This window comes from Scyliorhinus canicula, chromosome 25, assembly GCF_902713615.1.
Source record: "Scyliorhinus canicula chromosome 25, sScyCan1.1, whole genome shotgun sequence".
NCBI classification, from domain to species: Eukaryota; Metazoa; Chordata; class Chondrichthyes; order Carcharhiniformes; family Scyliorhinidae; genus Scyliorhinus; species Scyliorhinus canicula.
In genome coordinates, this window is record NC_052170.1 from 2489423 (window position 1) to 2509495 (window position 20073).

The 20073-nt window shown below is 53.8% G+C and overlaps 1 protein-coding gene across 2 annotated transcripts in view; it reads left to right on the plus strand.

Moving 5' to 3' along the window:
- Positions 1–8: 8 nt before the first annotated feature.
- LOC119957070 (DENN domain-containing protein 1B-like) overlaps positions 9–20073 on the plus strand; it is a 91446-nt gene continuing 71381 nt past the window's right edge. The window contains exon 1 of one of the 2 annotated variants that reach the window (XM_038784707.1): positions 9–67. In XM_038784707.1, coding sequence (XP_038640635.1) covers positions 30–67 — 38 coding nt within the window. In that variant the 5' untranslated portion in view covers positions 9–29. Of the gene's footprint in view, positions 68–12995; positions 13180–20073 lie in introns of those variants that run through there. The other variant, XM_038784706.1, reaches the window with a different exon arrangement.

Below are 20073 nucleotides of genomic sequence, written 5' to 3' on the forward strand. Positions count from 1 at the left end.
AAGTCAGATCCCATTGGAGGGTTTCTGACATGCGCAGTGTGTGGATGTTGTGCCTTCTGATTCCAAAGTGAGTAATGATCAGACTTTAGGCGGGAACTGCTGCTGCCCCCTGGGGCTCAGAGTGGGGCCCGGCCACCCCCTGGGGCTCAGAGTGGGGCCCGGCCACCCCCCGGGGCTCAGAGTGGGGCCCGGCCACCCCCCGGGGCTCAGAGTGGGGCCCAGCGACCCCCTGGGGCTCAGAGTGGGGCCCGGCCACCCCCTGGGGCTCAGAGTGGGGCCCGGCCACCCCCTGGGGCTCAGAGTGGGGCCCGGCCACCCCCTGGGGCTCAGAGTGGGGCCCAGTCACCCCCCCCCCCCCGTACCCCACCCCCTGGGGCTCAGAGTGGGGCCCAGTCACCCCCCCGTACCCCACCCCCGGGGCCCATAGTGGGGCCCAGTCACCCCCCCATCTCCGTGGCCCAGCCACCCCCTGGGGCCCAGTCACCCCCCTGGCCCAGTCATCCCCCCCTGGCCCAGTCACCCCCCCCCCCCCGTACCCCACCCCCTGGGGCTCAGAGTGGGGCCCAGTCACCCCCCCGTGGCTCAGAGTGGGGCCCAGCCACCCCCTGGGGCTCAGAGTGGGGCCCAGCCACCCCCTGGGGCTCAGAGTGGGGCCCAGCGACCCCCTGGGGCTCAGAGTGGGGCCCAGCGACCCCCTGGGGCTCAGAGTGGGGCCCAGCCACCCCCTGGGGCTCAGAGTGGGGCCCAGCGACCCCCCGGGGCTCAGAGTGGGGCCCAGCCACCCCCCGTGGTTCAGAGTGGGGCCCAGCGACCCCCCGGGGCTCAGAGTGGGGCCCAGCCACCCCCTGCGACCCGGGCCCCCGACTGCCAGAACGCTGCTCATCCTGCCCTTCAAACTCTGTCTGCCCACAGTACCCACTCTCCCTATGTGTGCCCACAGTACCCACTCTCCCTGTGTCTGCCCACAGTACCCACTCTCTCCCTGTGTGTGCCCACAGTTCCCTCTCTCCCTGTGTGTGCCCACAGTACCCACTCTCCCTGTGTGTGCCCACAGTACCCACTCTCCCTGTGTCTGCCCACAGTACCCTCTCTCTCCCTGTGTGCCCACAGTACCCACTCCCTCCCTGTGTGTGCCCACAGTTCCCACTCTCCCTGTGTGCCCACAGTACCCACTCCCTCCCTGTGTCTGCCCACAGTACCCACTCCCTCCCTGTGTGTGCCCACAGTATCCACTCTCCCTGTGTGTGCCCACAGTACCCACTCTCCCTGTGTGTGCCCACAGTTCCCACTCCCCCTGTGTCTGCCCACAGTACCCACTCTCCCTGTGTCTGCCCACAGTATCCACTCTCCCTGTGTGTGCTCACAGTACCCACTCTCCGTGTGTGCCCACAGTACCCACTCTCCCTGTGTGTGCCCACTCTCTCCCTGTGTCTGCCCACAGTACCCACTCTCCCTGTGTGTGCCTACTCTCCCTGTGTCTGCCCACAGTACCCACTCTCCATATGTGTGCCCACAGTACCCACTCTCCCTGTGTGTGCCCGCAGTACCCACTCTCCCTGTGTGCCCACAGTACCCACTCTCCCTGTGTCTGCCCACAGTTCCCACTCGCCACCTGTGTCTGCCCACAGTACCCACTCTCTCCCTGTGTGTGCCCACAGTACCCACTCTCCCTGTGTGTGCCCACAGTGCCCCTCCCTGTGTCTGCCCACAGTACCCACTCTCCCTGTGTGTGCCCACAGTGCCCCTCCCTGTGTCTGCCCACAGTGCCCACTCTCCCTGTGTGCCCACAGTACCCACTCTCCCTGTGTGTGCCCACTACCCACTCTCCCTGTGTCTGCCCACAGTGCCCACTCTCCCTGTGTGTGCCCACAGTACCCACTCTCCCTGTGTGTGCCCACAGTACCCACTCTCCCTGTGTGTGCCCACTACCCACTCTCCCTGTGTCTGCCCACAGTACCCACTCTCTCCCTGTGTGTGCCCACAGTACCCACTCTCCCTGTGTCTGCCCACAGTACCCACTCTCTCCCTGTGTGTGCCCACAGTACCCACTCTCCCTGTGTCTGCCCACAGTACCCACTCTCCCTGTGTCTGCCCACAGTACCCACTCGCTCCCTGTGTGCCCACAGTACCCACTCTCTCCCTGTGTCTGCCCACAGTACCCACTCTCTCCCTGTGTCTGCCCACAGTACCCACTCTCTCCCTGTGTCTGTCCACAGTACCCACTCTCTCCCTGTGTGTGCCCACAGTACCCACTCTCCCTGTGTGTGCCCACAGTACCCACTCTCCCTGTGTGCCCACAGTACCCACACTCCCTGTGTCTGCCCACAGTACCCACTTTCTCCCAGTGTGTGCCCACAGTACCCACTCTCCCTGTGTGCCCACAGTACCCACTCTCTCCCAGTGTGTGCCCACAGTACCCACTCTCCCTGTGTGCCCACAGTACCCACTCTCCCTGTGTCTGCCCACAGTACCCACTCTCCCTATGTGTGCCCACAGTACCTACTCTCCCTGTGTCTGCCCACAGTACCCACTCTCCCTGTGTCTGCCCACAGTACCCTTCTCTCCCTGTGTGCCCACAGTACCCACTTTCTCCCTGTGTGTGCCCAGAGTTCCCACTCTCCCTGTGTGCCCACAGTACCCACTCTCCCTGTGTCTGCCCACAGTACCCACTCTCTCCCTGTGTCTGCCCATAGTACCCACTCTCTCTGGGTCTGCCCACAGTACCCACTCCCTTTCCTTTCCCCCTCCCCAGCAGGGCACCTCCTCACCCCGTAGAACCCCTTTTCCCCCCTCCCCATCAGCGCACCCCCCCCCATCCACAGGACCCGTTACCCTCCCCCAGAGGCTCTCCCCCCCCCCCCCCCCCCCCCCCCCCCCCCCCCCCCCCCCCTCTCCCACCCAGCAACAGCCCTATTCCCACTCTCCATTCTGACAGAATACCTCCCTCCCCTCCACGTCCCACCAGCACCCTTCCCTGCTCTGGGAGCACCCACTTCATTGCCCCCCGGCTCGCAGCATCCTCTCGATTCCCTCACTTGCTGGACCCCCTTCCCCCTCCCTACTCTGGCAACCCCCTTCCCCTCTCTGCTCTGGCAGCACTGGCTCCGACCCCCCCCCGCCTCCCCCAATTCCTCGGACCCTCTTGGTTTGGTTTGGTTTCATCAGCAAATTTAAACATTTTGTATCAAAATTCTCGCTCCTGGTGGGGGGTGTAATTAATGATTTTGTCCCCAGCATTTATCCCTGAGGCATCTCACTCAGTACTTAACCTCTCCCCCATAACCCCTCAAATGTGAGTACTCATGGTTTCCTGTTCAACCAGAATCCAAGAGTTTGACCTGAATCCTAGTTCTGAGTTTGATAATGAGGTACACTGTAGCTCTACCCACTAAGGTTGTCACTTTCGCAGGATCATGAAGGGGGTGATCATCCCCTCGTTAACTGGGTTAATGTTGTACAGAAACCAAAGAGAAAATGCTGGAAAATCTCAGCAGGTCTGGCAGCATCTGTAGAAGAGAAAAGAGCGAACGTTTCGAGTCCAGATGACCCTTTGTCCAAGCTGATGTCAAAGCTAATGTTGTACAGAAGATCCTTACGTTTACTCCCGATAATTGTCTACGTTACCAGGAATTGAACTTGGACTAATGGATGTGCAGTTGTCTGTTTTGCCGCCCTTTATGTGTGTGACTGTGACATTAGCCTGTTTCCAATCCACCTGCCTTATCCATTATCTTAGTCATTCTCTCATAATGGTTGGCAATGTTTCAGAAAGTTTTATCTTCGTTTCTCAATACTCCGGAAGTACCATTTATCCCCAGGGATTTCTTTCTTTTCAGTCCGAGCCTTCCATCTGATTTATCGTAAAGGAATTTATTTTACTTGGGCTTTCATGTTTAAGGGGCGGTTGTTTACGTTTTCCATTTTAAATGTTGAATATTGACGATGACATGCTCATCCTTTAGTTCAAGCCCTAATAAATGGGTGTCAGGAATTTGCTATTAATTCATAATAATAATAATCTTTATTATTGTCACAAGTAGGCTTACATTAACACTGCAATGAAGTTACTGCGAAAAGCCCCTAGTTGCCACATTCCGGCACCTGTTCGGGTACACTGCGGGAGAATTCAAAATGTCCAATTCACCGAACAAGCACGTCTTTCCGGACTTGAGGGAGGAAACCGGAGCACCCGGAGGAAACCCACACAGACACGGGGAGAACGTGCAGACTCTGCACAGACAGTGACCCAAGCCGGGAATCGAACCCGGGACCCTGACGCTGTGAAGCAACAGTGCTAACCACTGTGCTACCGTCGTCTAACAGCACTGAAATGAGTTTGAGATCCCTACTGCTTCCAGAGTTGTGTTGGGTAAAGAATATTGATGGAGCGGCAATGAAAAGAAATGGCCATATATATGCAAATCAGGAAGGTGTGGTAGAGAAATTGGAGAAGTGCGTACACAACATTGATGCTCTAGTTCAGGGGTGGGCAAACTACGGCCCGCGGGCTGCATGCGGCCCGCCAAAGGTCTTTATGCGGCCCACCAAGTCATTAAAAAAAAAAATTAATTTAAAAAAAAAAAAAATTTTTTTTTAAGGTTAATGGGGGGGGGGGGCTGTTGGGTTACTTACTGGTATAGGGTGGATACGTTGACTTGAGTAGGGTGATCATTGCTTGGCACAACATCGAGGGCCGAAAGGCCTGTTCTGTGCTGTACTGTTCTATGTTCTATATGAGGCGCCCAGAATCATAACCGGGTGAAGTAATTATTTTACTTAATATACTATGCGGCCCTTTAAAATTGTGAATTTCTGAATGTGGCCCTTGCACGGAAAAGTTTGCCCACCCCTGCTCTAGTTGGTGGCAGAGGTCACTAAGGTTGCAGAAGTTGCCGAGTAACTGGCTGGATTGAACCTTGCTCCATTATTGTTTAGAGCCATTTAACTGACCTTGCAGGAGCTGGTCTATGACATCGAGAGACAAACAACGTAATAGAGCACATTGTAACCATCTTCCCCCAAGATGCTAGCTGTTTAGGTATGTGCAAATGTTGGATTACACTCTGATTAATGACCCCTCTGGCGTAAGGGGTTGGAGCAGTGATGCTAAGTCCAGAGCCTGTTTCCTGTTGGTCAGAAGTGGGCAACCCTCCACATCCACATTAGGGGCCTCACGGTAGCATGGTGGTTAGCATCAATGCTTCACAGCTCCAGGGTCCCAGGTTCGATTCCCGGCTGGGTCACTGTCTGTGTGGAGTCTGCACGTCCTCCCCGTGTGTGCGTGGGTTTCCTCCGGGTGCTCCGGTTTCCTCCCACAGTCCAAAGATGTGCGGGTTAGGTGGATTGGCCATGCTAAATTGCCCGTAGTGTAAGGTTAATGGGGGGATTGTTGGGTTACGGGTATACGGGTTACGTGGGGTTAAGTAGGGTGATCATTGCTCGGCACAACATCGAGGGCCGAAGGGCCTGTTCTGTGCTGTACTGTTCTATGTTCTATGTTCTATCTCAGACCCTCAGACTGCCCTGAAAACAATCATGCAACTTCTGGAAGAGTTCGGAGCCTTCTTGGGCTGCAAATGCGATCTGGGCAAGAGCCAGGCATTCCCGGTGAATCCGAACGGGGGAGAGACAGAGCTGGAGGGGCTACCATTCAAACTAGCCCAAAACAAATTCCGCTACCTGGGGATCCAGTTAGCCCATGACTGGACACAGATCTACAAGTGTAATCGGACCAATCTGGCGGGGGATGTTAAGAAGGACCTACAGGAGCAGCACGGTGGCATAGTGGTTTGCACTGCTGCCTACAGCGCTGAGGACCCGGGTGGGGGATGGGCTCCTGACATGGATGGTGTGGGCGTGGCGCAGTTGGTGATGGGGGGGGGTGATGGCGCCTGCCATCTTGAGGAGGCCCAAGAGGTGGGCGGGATGTGGGCCTGGAGGAACTCATTAAGCAGTGGTTCTTTTGTTGTATATTACAAACTCGGTGGAGAGCTTTGATAGGATCGTAGGGATATTGGCGGAGTTTGGATCATTCTCGGGATATAAGCTCAGCATTGGGAAGAGTGAGGTGTTCCCGGTCAATGTGGATGGGAAGGGTTTGGACAGGTTGCTGTTTCGGCTGGTCGGGACGACTTTCTCCGATGCATGGGGATATGAGTGATGCATAATTGGGCCCAGTTGCACAGGCTAAATTTGGTGAATCTGGTGGAGGGGTAAAGACAATTTTAAGAGGTGGGATGTTCTGTCGCTGTTGTTAGCTGGCAGGGTCTGGACGGTTAAAAATGTTTTAAACTTTTTCCAATTAAGGGGCAATTTATGGTGGCCAATCCACCTGCCCTGCGTATCTTTGGGTTGTAGGGGGTGAGACCCACACAGACAAAGAACAATGAAAAGTACAGCACGGGAACAGGCCCTTCGGCCCTCCAAGCCTGTGCCGACCACGCTGCCCGTCTAAACTAAAATCTTCTCCACTTCCTGGGTCCGTATCCAGGAATCCGTATCCAGACACGGGGAGAATGTGCAAACTCCACACGGACAGTGACCCAGAGCCGGGATCGAACCTGGGACCTCGGCGCCGTGACGCTGCAGTGCCAGAAAGTTAAACTGACGGTGCTACTGAGGTTCCAAACTCTCCCAATTATTGTGCCCAGATCTTCTTTTGGCAGGGTCATTAGGATGATCACAGAATGTATATGGGTGGGTAAGGTACCGCAGATTAGGAGGGCATTTTTGGAGATGCGGTCCTAGAAGAGGAATTGAGCTGGGGGGGGGGGGTGGCGTTCTAGAGGCCGGGCTATGGAGTGAGGCACTGCGAAGGGAAAACTCGTCCTCCTCGTGTGCGAGATTGAGTGATCGAGTTCAAAGTGGTGCATCGGGCACACATGACGGTGTCAAGGATGAGTTCTTTTTTAAAATTTAGAGTCCCCAATTAATTTTTTCAATTAAGGGACAATTTAACGTGGCCAATCTACCTACCCTGCGCATCTTTGGGTTGTGGGGGTGAAACCCACACAAACACGGGGAGAATGTCGAGGGTGAGTTGGTTCATTCCAGGAGTTGAGGATAGATGCGGGCGCTGTGCAGGGAGACCAGCGAATCATGCCCACACATGTTTTGGGCATGCCCGAAGTTGGAGGCCTTTGAGGGAATCATGTCAAAGATTCTGGGGGTGGCTCCGAGCCTGTGGGTGGCAATATTTGGAGTGTCGGAGGATCCGGGAATGCAGGCGGGGAGAGAGGCCGATGTGTTGGCCTTTGCCTCCCTGATAGCCCGGAGACGGATATTGTTCGGGTGGCAAAACTGGAGCCGCCAAAAGCGAGCATGTGGGTGAGCGACCTGGCGGAGTTTCTGCACCTAGAGAAGATAAGGTTTGCTCTTAGAGGCACAGATGAGGAGTTCTACTTGAGGTGGAAGTTGTTCATCGATTCCTTTAAAGAATGGTGGGGGTGGGAGATATGGAGGGTTCTTTTGGGAAGCTTTCTATAGTCAGACAGTGGGGCGGGGAGTGGGCTGGGATGGAGGGGTATGGGAATTAGGAGTGGTTTGTGCAGGATGGTTACTGCCACAGTTTTTTCCATCTTTCTGTATATAATCAAAAGAGCCTTGAATAAAAATATATTTAAATAAATAAAACACTTGTGTCACTGTTTGAAAAGAGCAAATGTCCTGACCAACATTTACACTTCAGCAAATATCCCTAAAAATCAGATAATGGAACCTTTATGTCAATGCTGTTTGTGGGACCTTACTGTCTGCCAATAGGCTGCTGAGCTGACTACATTACAACAGTGACGAACTGATGAAAAGCATTTCATTGGCTCTGAAGTGCTCAGTGATCTGGAGTTAATTTCCTTCATCGCCTCAGTGTAATTTATAGAGTGGCGCTAGATGTCACCATGTCACCACACTCTGATTTGGGTATATCTGCTGTATTCAATCAGTGACAAACCTCAGCTACACACAACTTCCCAGCTCCATCCCCAGCTTATTCTGAGTTAGCTGATCTTACCTCGGTAGGGAGGGGCAATAAGTGCTGGCCTTGCTGGTGACACCCACACCTCATACATTAGTTTAAGAATGACAAGGGTGCAGTCACCCTCCGAGCTCAGAGGAGGGAAATCCCATTGAAGCTCCCAGACATGACTGCAATCAAGTAGCATTTCCTCTGAGCTGAGTGTGTGTGGACAGCATTGAGCTCACCTGTACATCCCTACAGTACAATATCCTTCTCACAATGGTGTCTATCGTCACAAATGGCGAAGTCAGGTGAGACAGAGGAAGTGGCTTGGTGTTTGCGGAACCTTGTCTCCAGAGAAGTCAGGAGAGGAGAAAATAAAACGTTCCAACCTTGACAGCAAGGCCCACGTTCTAACGAATAAAATCTTCTGGATGTTCCTTCAGATCTTCAGGATAAATCACCGTTCTGGCAGATTTCCCGTGGCATTGCTGATGACAAGTTGGACGGTCACAAGAATAATGTACAATATTGCTGGGAATGAATAGACCTAATCCTTAAAGTCAAGCTGATTTGCTAAGCCCTTGCAATTGTGTTTAGTGAGGGAAATGTGAAGGTTTATTTATGTTTGTAAACCCCTGAGCATCAAGTTAGAAAGACTCAGCAGGAAATGAATAGCTTTCTTCTTTTGAACTGAAAGTGCAGCTGACTTGAAAGTTTTATCCTCAGATAGATGTTACCTCTTCTCTCATTTCTCTGTCAATCAGTTGTCCTGTACTGATTGCTGGCTTGTGTCACTGTCTGTGCAGAGTCTGCACGTTCTCCCCGTGTCTGCGTGGGTTTCCTCCGGGTGCTCCGGTTTCCTCCCACAAGTCCAGAAAGACGTGCTGTTAGGTGAATTGGACATTCTGAATTCTCTCTCTGTGACCCGAACAGCAGCCGGAATGTGGCGACTAGGGGCTTTTCACAGTAACTTCATTGCAGTGTTAATGTGCCTGGCTGGGGTCTCTCGGTAAGGCTGATTGGCACCCGGCTGGTGTCTCTCGGTAAGGCTGATCGGTGCCCGGCTGGGGTCTCTTGGCAAGGCTGATCGGTGCCCGACTGGCGTCTCTCGGTAACGCTGATCGGCGCCCAGCTGAGGTCTCTCGGTAAGGCTGATCGGCACCCGGCTGGGGTCTCTCGGTAAGGCTGATCGGCACCCGGCTGGGGTCTCTCGGTAACGCTGATCGATGCCCGGCTGGGGTCTCTCGGTAAGGCTGATCGGTGCCCGGCTGGGGTCTCTTGGCAAGGCTGATCGGTGCCCGGCTGGGGTCTCTCGGTAAGGCTGATCGGTGCCCGGCTGGGGTCTCTCGGTAAGACTGATCGGCGCCCGGCTGGGGTCTCTCGGTAAGGCTGATCGGTGCCCGGCTGGGGTCTCTCGGTAAGGCTGATCGGTGCCCGGCTGGGGTCTCTCGGTAATGCTGATCGGCACCCGGCTGGGGTCTCTCGGTAAGGCTGATCGGTGCCCGGCTGGGGTCTCTCGGTAACGCTGATCGGTGCCCGGCTGGGGTCTCTCGGTAAGGCTGATCGGTGCCCGGCTGGGGTCTCTCGGTAAGGCTGATCGGTGCCCGGCTGGGGTCTCTCGGTAAGGCTGATCGGCACCCGGCTGGGGTCTCTCGGTAAGGCTGATCGGCGCCTGGCTGGGGTCTCTCGGTAAGGCTGATCGGTGCCCGGCTGGGGTCTCTCGGTAAGGCTGATCGGTGCCCGGCTGGGGTCTCTCGGTAAGGCTGATCGGCGCCCGGCTGGGGTCTCTCGGTAAGGCTGATCGGCGCCCGGCTGGGGTCTCTCGGTAAGGCTGATCGGCCCCCGGCTGGGGTCTCTCGGTAAGGCTGATCGGTGCCCGGCTGGGGTCTCTCGGTAAGGCTGATCGGCGCCTGGCTGGGGTCTCTCGGTAAGGCTGATCGGCACCCGGCTGGGGTCTCTCGGTAAGGCTGATCGGTGCCTGGCTGGGGTCTCTCGGTAAGGCTGATCGGCGCCCGGCTGGGGTCTCTCGGTAAGGCTGATCGGCACCCGGCTGGGGTCTCTCGGCAAAGCTGATCGGTGCCCGGCTGGGGTCTCTCGGTAAGGCTGATCAGTGCCTGGCTGGGGTCTCTCGGTAAGGCTGATCGGCCCCCGGCTGGGGTCTCTCGGTAAGGCTGATCGGTGCCCGGCTGGGGTCTCTCGGTAACGCTGATCGGCACCCAGCTGGGGTCTCTCGGCAAAGCTGATCGGTGCCCGGCTGGGGTCTCTCGGTAATGCTGATCGGCGCCCGGCTGGGGTCTCTCGGTAAGGCTGATCGGCCCCCGGCTGGGGTCTCTCGGTAATGCTGATCGGCGCCCGGCTGGGGTCTCTCGGTAAGGCTGATCGGCCCCCGGCTGGGGTCTCTTGGTAAGGCTGATCGGTGCCTGGCTGGGGTCTCTCGGTAAGGCTGATCGGTGCCCGGCTGGGGTCTCTCGGTAAGGCTGATCGGCACCCGGCTGGGGTCTCTCGGTAAGGCTGATCGGCCCCCGGCTGGGGTCTCTCGGTAAGGCTGATCGGCGCCCGGCTGGGGTCTCTCGGTAAGGCTGATCGGTGCCCGGCTGGGGTCTCTCGGTAAAGCTGATCGGCGCCTGGCTGGGGTCTCTCGGTAAGGCTGATCGGCGCCCGGCTGGGGTCTCTCGGTAAGGCTGATCGGTGCCCGGCTGGGGTCTCTCGGTAAAGCTGATCGGCGCCTGGCTGGGGTCTCTCGGTAAGGCTGATCGGCGCCCAGCTGGGGTCTCTCGGTAAGGCTGATCGGTGCCTGGCTGGGGTCTCTTGGCAAGGCTGATCGGTGCCCGGCTGGGGTCTCTCGGTAAGGCTGATCGGCGCCCGGCTGGCGTCTCTCGGTAAGGCTGATCGATGCCCGGCTGGGGTCTCTCGGTAAGGCTGATCGGCGCCTGGCTGGGGTCTCTCGGTAAGGCTGATCGGCGCCCAGCTGGGGTCTCTCGGTAAGGCTGATCGGTGCCTGGCTGGGGTCTCTTGGCAAAGCTGATCGGCGCTGGGTGGCGTCTCTCGGTAAGGCTGATCGGCACCCGGCTGGGGTCTCTCGGTAAGGCTGATCGGCGCTGGGCTGGGTGGCTGTTCGATCCAGTGTCAGCACGGCTCAGTGGGTTTCTAAATTCATTTAAATAAGCGGGAGCCAGATTGCGACGTCACAAGAATGATCTCTGGAATGAAGAGCTTGTCGTATGAGGAACAGTTGAGGACTCTGGGTCTGTACTCGGAGTTTAGAAGGACGAGGGGGGATCTTATTGAAACTTACAGGATAGTGCGAGGCCTGGACGTGGAGAGGATGTTTCCACTTGTAGGCGAAACTAGAACCAGAAGACACAATCTCAGACTAAAGGGACGATCCTTTAAAACAGAGATGAAGAGAAATTTCTTCAGCCAGCGGGTGGTGAATCTGTGGAACTCTTTGCCGCAGAAGGCTGTGGGGGCCAATTCACTGTGAGTGTCTTTAAGACAGTGATAGATAGGTTCTTGATTAATAAGGGGATCAGGGTTATAGGGAGAAGGCAGGAGAATGGGGATGAGAAAAATATCAGCCATGATTGAATGGCGGAGCAGACTGGATGGGCCGAGTGGCCTAATTCTGCTCCTGTGTCTTATGGTCTAGGCAACATCTCACTGGCAGTGCAATCCTAGCTGGGAGGACTTGTTTCACCAGGCCCTGAGGTGGGCCTGCTTTTACACCTTGCTTATAAAAAGCCGCAGGTGGTAGGCCTCGGCCTGGGGAACTCGTACTCCACGAGTCCCATGGGGAGATCAACGATTGTTCCCACGTGGGCCTCACTGGGGTTATGACACTTCCTTCAGGGGTCTTTCCCCTTCTCTTCATTTGGGTGAGATGTGCTGCCTTAAATCCTGGTCTGGTCCGATGGTCTACGGGAATTTCCTCTTATTGTGTCGGGGGGAGGAGAGACCACCCCTCCCAGGGTTCAATTATTGGGAGTCTTGACAAATTGGTGATTTGCCCTCCCTGGCTGGGGCTGGCGTAATCTTTGTTCGTGTCAGTGGGGATGGTGCACTGCCCTGGGTGTGTTTGGTGAGGTGCAGTGCCGGCTGGGATGTAGGTTTTGGGATGTGCTGGGGGTCCTGCCCTGGGTGTGTTTGGTGAGGTGCAGTACCGACTGGGATGTAGGTTTTGGGATGTGCTGGGGGTACTGCCTCCTGGGTGTGTTTGGTGAGGTGCAGTGCCGGCTGGGATGTAGGTTTTGGGATGTGCTGGGGGTACTGCCTCCTGGGTGTGTTTGGTGAGGTGCAGTGCCGGCTGGGATGTAGGTTTTGGGATGTCCTGGGGGTACTGCCTCCTGGGTGTGTTTGGTGAGGTGCAGTGCCGGCTGGGATGTAGGTTTTGGGATGTGCTGGGGGTACAGCCTCCTGGGTGTGTTTGGTGAGGTGCAGTGCCGGCTGGGATGTAGGTTTTGGGATGTCCTGGGGGTACTGCCTCCTGGGTGTCAGGATGTGCTGGGTCTGGTCTGGTGCTATGGTCCTGTTTGATCCTATTACCCCCTGGAGCCCAGGATGTCCCTTCTCAAAGCCACTTATTAGGGGACAGCCTGAGAGGCTGGGCTTAGTTTTGGGGATATCCGTGACTAATGGACTGTTCTGTGCACGGTGGGGGGGGGGGGGGGTTTGAGCCGGGGCCTGTATTTTGGTTGATAGACTGACGCCCGCCCTTATGATCAGGATTTTTTCTTCTTTGAATCAGCAGTTTTTTCTCTTCATCTTTTTTTTTCGCTGTTTGCACCATTCCTGTGGGGGGGGGGGGGGGGGGGGGGGGTTTCTTTGCGTTGTTCATTAAAGTATAAAACCTCAATAAATATACTTTCTTTAAAAATCTGGTAAAATAAGGACAAGTTGGGAGAATAATTATTGTGCAGTAACCTGTGTCATAGCCATGGCCCCCACTGTTAATAATAACGCTCTGAATACTCAACCTGTGGTACCGCTATATATAGTCACTGCTCCGAGTGGCACGTCACACACTTCCTACAGCACAACGGAAGCATCGCAGCATTGTATACTGGCACAAAACGCTGTCAAATCAAACAACTTGGACACTGGGCGCTCCGCACTGTCACCCACTTCCAACTCTTCCCAAACTCCATGATCTGTCCAAATCCAGAGTAGGATTCATTACAGCTGGGAATGCTGGCCATGTAGGCAACCATGGGCTCCAGAATCAAGTAAGAGATTCAATGCGATTACAAGATTGCAACAGTTTCCTTATTTTATCTGTTGCATTTCTTTCCTTCTCTGCTATTGCTCTGCTTCGTTTCTGCTTGTGTGACGCGTTTGCTGTTTGAAGAGAAATCGGGGCTTGAAAGGAAGGAGCTGAAACCACAATTTCGCTGATGCTCGAGTCAACAGGTGGCTTTGTAGAGTTGAAGTGAATTTAAATAATGATCTCCTTAGTCTCACTTTTAACTCGTTTGACAATGCTTTAACTTTTCTTAACAAATATGGTGGGCAAGGGCTGGGAGAGGGTAATGTTGCCTGTGCACCTGTGATTAAGTCTGCACAAGAGATTAAGTGATAACAAAATGGTTGCTATAAAGGAAGTTAGTGTGAGGTGAAAACCTAACACAGGTTTGTGACCTGATGGATGCAGATCATTCTCAAGTCTACTGCTGTGTGTCATCGTTTCATCCCAGCTTCTACCGATTACACTCAATAATCTGACAGAAACTTGTTCTTCACAAATCTAAACCATCAGTCAGAAAGTAAGAAGCTTTCGAATAGCACAGAGAGCGGATGTTGAACAAACTCAGTGGGTAGTTTGTAAGAAACTGTTTCACTCAATTTCTTTGTTGAAAAATTTTTACTCAAGTTTTTGACAATTTAACATTTTAAAGCACAAAACATTGCAAAAAAACAAAGGGTACAAACCCCCTACACCCCCCTCCCTACCAGTAACCTCAACCAAACACCCCACTTTGCTCTCCTCCCCATTGCGGAAGGTAACCAGCTCCTTGAAATGTAGTACCGACAGAATCCATCTCTTGTGGAATCCCTCACTCGCCCCCCCCCCTCAAAGCAAATTTCACTTTCTCCAGATACAGAAACTCCATTCGATCGCCCAGCCACACCCAGGCACAGGGCAGAGAACTACACCCCCCTCCACCCCAGGACCCACCTGCAAGCCATCAGTGAGACGAAGGCTAAAACATCTGCCCCCACTCCCGTCCAGTAAGCCCAACACCCAAAATATGGCCCCCAGGAGACTGGCTCCAACTCCACGTGCAGGAGCGGCGACGTGGTGCTGAAGAACAACCACCAAAATTTCTCCAACTTGGGGTAGGACCAGAATACATGCGCGTGATTGGCCAGGCCTATCCCACATCGCTCACAAGTACCCTCCACGCCTTGAAACAACCGGCTCATCCTCTACTTTGTCAAGTGTATTCTACGCACTACCTCTATCTGTATCAATCCCGGCCTCACACACAAGGTTGAGGCATTCACCCTCCCCAACACCATCAGACCACAGCCCCTCCTCCAGCCCCATCCCCAGCTCCTCCTCCCACTTGGCCTTAACCCAATCAAGAGACGCCATACCCTCCTCCAAAATCCTCCCATAGATCGCCATGACGACCCCTCCCCATCACCAACAGCACCCCCTCCAACAGAGAGGAGATGGTGCCACCAGAAAAATTGGGGGAACTTTTTTCACGAAGTCCCACACCTGCATGTGTTATATTACCGGGTTCAGTAATATGTATCATTACGAGTTGCTGTATATCCAAAAGGTCTGATGGTGTGATCCTGAAAATAACCACGGGTCTTCAACTTAAAGCAAACTAATTTATTAAATAACAATTCATTATAATTGAGTTCGACACTCTGCAGAACTATCACTAATAATCAAGTAATTAAATATTATTGTATTAACTGATTCAAAACTACACGTGCTAACTATGCTGTGATCTATCTTTCAAACAGCACTGCTGTCTAGTCACTCCTGGGTTGAAAGAGACCAAGATCCTCTGGGAGCTGACACTTATAGTGGGATCTAGTAATGCCCTCTATTGATAGTGTTACAGTTAGATGTTATAATTAACCCTTTAGTTATCTGCATATATACATATCATTACAGCGTGTACCTGAAAACCTCTCCCCATGTGAACCCAAATGTCTCCCTGTGTGAAACCCAATCGGATAGGCATCAACTTCGACCCCGCCTGTAACCTAAAATGCTGCCGAAATTGCCTCCATATTTTCAACGTGGCCACCACCACCGGACTGAATTTCACCCAATTTCGATGGTGGGGCTTGTAGATACTATCTAATTTGTTGTATACTATCTCTAAATCTTTTACAGAACACTGCTTAACTAATGGAAACCCAACATCGACGAGCTAAATCTGTAAAGATTGAGAATAAAAGATCCTGAGCACGGAGGAAGCAGAAACATTTTTACCTTTTCCTGTTTCTAATGTCCATTCTATTTGGACATTTCTAGGCAGCACGGTAGCATTGTGGATAGCACAATCGCTTCACAGCTCCAGGGTCCCAGGTTCGATTCCGGCTTGGGTCACTGCCTGTGCGGAGACTGCACATCCTCCCCGTGTGTGCGGGGTTTCCTCCGGGTGCTCCGGTTTCCTCCCACAGTCCAAAGATGTGCAGGTTAGGTGGATTGGCCGTGATAAATTGCCCTTAGTTTCCAAAATTGCCCTTTGTGTTGGATGGGGTTGCTGGGTTATGGGGATAGGGTGGAGGTGTTGACCTTGGGTAGGGTGCTCTTTCCAAGAGCCGGTGCAGACTCGATGGGCCGAATGGCCTCCTTCTGCACTGTAAATTCTATGAAATCTATTTCTATTTAATCAGTGTAATTGTATCACTGATGAATGGACAGAATCTCATGAGAATACTGGCTCAATCTGACCAGAAGTCTTCTTTCTGAGAATAGTTCTTACTCCAGCAAGTCCAAGCTTGGCGACTTCCCATTTGGATTCTTTAGTCCATCTGTGTCCGATTGTTTTTTTAACAAAGTTCTGCCAATGTGTTCACCCCTGCCGTTCCTCGTGTGGTCCTAATTATCACACGGTTTTAACATTGGAACTTACAGACCCCTGCTCACAATGCAGTCTCTAAGTTGGAGGAGACCAAATACAGACTGCGAGTCCGCTTTGCATAACTCCTCTCAGTCCCCAAACACGACTCTGACCTTCCTGCCACTTGCCATTTCAATCCACCAGCTTGCTCTCAAGTCCACTTTTCTATCCTTGGCATTCTGCAATGTTCCAGTAAAACCCAACACAAACTGGGAAGAAAAATGCCTTCTCTTCCAATTAGGCACTTTCCAGCCTTCTAAGCTGAACATTGAATTCAACAAATTCAGACCATGAACTCTGTTCTCCATTTTGTTCCCAGCCCACAACACCCGCAGGGCCAGGTGGTAACCTGTTCTTAGGTTTACCTTTCACAGAGAGCTGATCTTTTTCAGTAACTTGAGGAAGCCAGTGGTAGTGGAACAAGTATTTATTTGAACTATGTACAATACTCTGCCCATGGCAGTAACTCTCTCCCAATCCAATCCTTGTCAGAATGGCCAACAACCCTGGGCCCTGCTGGGGCCGGCTTTTATGTCTTTAACGAGCTCCAGCTGGGTGGCTTCCGCCTCCTGCCTGGGAAGTTCATACTCCACGTGTCGCACAAGGAGATCGGCAATGGTTCTCTGTGGTCCTCCTGGGGGCTATGACATCACCACCGCCCCCCCCAGTCTGAAAGTTCCAGCCGCCAACAGCGGGGGCGCTCTGCGCCGCTTCGCCCGAGTCTCTACCTCAGCTTGTGGCGGCTCTGGGTCGGGCGTTGACCATTTCTTTGTCGACTGCCCTTTTCTGTCCGACCTCCAAAGTGTTATTGCTGGAACCTCGGTCCCGGACACGACATCCCCCCCGTCTGCACGGACACATCCGTGTCCATTTCTGAGCCGGGGTCATCCTCCTCCTGCTGGACCGGGCACTGGGATATAGATGATTGGGACCCTTGGCTGAGGGGGGTGGTTCCTGGCACGGAGGGGATGTCAATGTTGCCGGTTGGGTGTCGCGGAGCGCAGGCTCCCCATTCCTGAGGTTGGCCAAGTGCTTCCATTAAACTCTCTCCTGAATCCTAACTTTGTCGGAGATCAGTCCCGTTCCCTCCGACACCACACCTGGCAGTCAAAGTGCCCCGTCTCCATATTTACAGACAAAGGCCGTGTTCCGAGTGACCCTGCCTCCAGTCACGGTGTCCCTCTGTGGACCTGGGTTCGAATCCCACCAGGGCATATGATGAAATTTAAATATAATAAAAATATTTGGAATTGACTTCTGGTGGCGGCTATGAAGGAGTAAGTCGCACATTTGGTGGCTCCCGCTCGGGTCCGACTTTTGGTCCTTTTCCCCTGATTTTCTACCGGAATTGAATTGTAAAACTGGTGACAGAGGCAATTGTGTCCTGAATTCCCACATCAGTGTGTGGAGAGAAGGACTAGAAGTGCTCGTAAAGGCAGAAACAAAAAGGCAGAGAAGGCTTGGGCTGAAGCTGCAGCAGGAGACAGCATGGGGGAGGACCGGATCTGGCTTGTCGACCCAGTGGTCAACGGAGCAGCTGATGCAAGTTATCCAGGACGGCTTCGCCAAGCAGAAACGGGACTGCTTGGACCCGATTAAAGAGTCGATTGAGCAGCTGGAGCTTAGATTGGATGCCCAAGATCGGGCGATCCAGAAGGTAGAGAAGACGCTGGCTGACCAGGAGGAACATCAAACTGCGGTGGAGTTGGAGGTGGGGATGCTGAGAGACCAGCAGAAAAGGCTCCTGGAGAAGGTGGAGGACCTAGAGAATAGGTCCCGCCGGCAGAACTTGAGAATCGTTGGGCTCCCGGAGGGGTCCGAAGGAGCGGACGCTGGGGCATACATCGCGGATATGTTTGAGAAGCTGCTGGAGGATGGGGCATTCTCCCAACCCTTGGAGGTGGACAGGGCTCACAGAGCACTCACGAGGAAGCCGCGAACAGGAGAGCCCCCCCCCCACCGAGGGCAATGGTGGTGAGATTCCACAGGTTCTTGGATAAGGAGCGCATTCTACAGAGGGCCAAGCAGACACGGAGCTGTAAGTGGGACAACAGTATCCTGCGGGTTTACCAAGACCTGAGTGTGGAGGTGGCCAGGGGAAGAGCAGGCTTCAACCAGATTAGGTCAATGTTTTTTAAGAAAAAGGTGAAGTTCAGACTGTTGTATCCAGCCCGTCTCTGGGTCACGTACGAGGAACAGCACCTTTATTTCGAGTTGCCTGAGGACGCGCTGGACTTCGTGAAAAGGAAAGGACTGGTGGGGGACTGAGAACTTTTGAACTTTGCTGCAACGTTCATGTTTTTTTTGTTTGTTTTTTTTGTTCTTTAAAAAAAGTTTCTCGTTTTTCGTTTAGTGGAAGCTGTTTGTAATGCCTTTTGCATTAATTTGGGACCAGCGGTAGAGCTGAGTGAGTTAAGGTTTTCATTTGCACTGTTGGGGGGTGGAGGTGTGTTTGTTTAGATTTTGGTGTTTTTCTGTGTTGGGATTGTTTGATGTTGGAGTATGTATGTATGAGCGGGGGGAGGGTGGGGAGGGAACAATAGGTGGGAGACTATCTGGTGCCAGGGATGGGGGCCACCAAGCTAGCTGGGTGGGCTAGCTCACGGAAGTGCAGTGGGGGGTGTGCATATGTTTGGTTTATCAAAGGGGTTGGGTTACAGAGCGTTGTTACTGGGGGGGGGGATGTTCTGCTGACGAGTGAGGGACTTGTGCTAAGGGACAGAGAGGAGGTCGGGGGCAGAGGCTGCTTGGGGGCGGGCCGGTGGAGGCGCAGAGCACGGGCTGGAGGCTGGCCCAAAAAGGGGGTGGCTGATCGGCGAAGGGGAGGGGGCAATGAGCCCCCCCCCCCCAACTAGGCTGATCACCTGGAATGTTCAAGGGTTAAATAGGCCGGTCAAGAGGGCACGCGTATTTGCGCATCTTAGGGGACTGAAGGCGGACGTGGTAATGTTGCAGGAGACGCACCTGAGAGTAACGGACCAGATTAGATTGAGGAAAGGCTGGGTCAGCCAGGTCTCTCACTCGGGACTAGACTCAAAGACTAGAGGGGTCGCGATCCTGATCAATAAGCGAGTGGTGTTTGAGGCGGGTAGAATAGTCTCGGATGTGGGAGGCCGGTACATTATGGTCAGTGGGAAACTGGAGGGGGTGCAGGTGGTATTAGTAAATGTGTATGCGCCAAATTGGGACGATGTGGAGTTTATAAAGAGGATGCTGGGGAAGATACTGGACCTGGACTCGCACAGGTTGGTCATGGGAGGGGACTTCAACACAGTTATTGACCCTGGCTTGGACCGGTCAAGCTCGAAAATGGGCAGGGTGCCAGCAATGGCAAAGGAACTAAAAGGGTTCATGGAGCAGATGATGGGGGGGGGGGGGGGGGATCCATGGAGATTTGGGCAGCCGAGGGAGAAGGAGTTCTCCTTCTGCTCTCACGTGCACAAAGTTTACTCCCGGATTGATTGATTTATTTTGAGCATGGCTTTACTGGCAGGGGTGGTGGACACGGGGTACTCGGCGATCACAATCTCAGACCATGCTCCTCAATGTGTTGACCTGCAGGTTAGTAAAGACAGTAACCAGCGCCCGCACTGGAGGTTAGATGTGGAACTTTTGGCTGACGAAGGGGTGTGCGAGCGGCTAAGGAAATGTATTCAGAGCTACCTGCAGGTCAATGACACGGGGGAAATTTCAGCAGTGGTAGTCTGGAAGCACTGAAGGCGGTGGTCAGGGGAGAGCTGATCTCGATATGGGCCCACAGGGCAGAGACGGACCGACTGGTAAAGGAGTTACTACAGATCGATAGGACATATGCGGAGACCCCAGAGGCAGGGCTTTAAGGGAACGGCAGAGGCTACCGGCGGAGTTTGGCTTGTTAGCCACAGGGAGGGCAGTGGAGCAGCTGAGAAAGGCGAGGGGGCGATCTATGAGTATGGAGAGAAGGCCAGCAGAATGCTTGCACAGCAGCTTAGAAAGAGTGAGGCTGCCAGGGAGGTAGGGAAAGTAAATGACGGAGATGGGAACCTG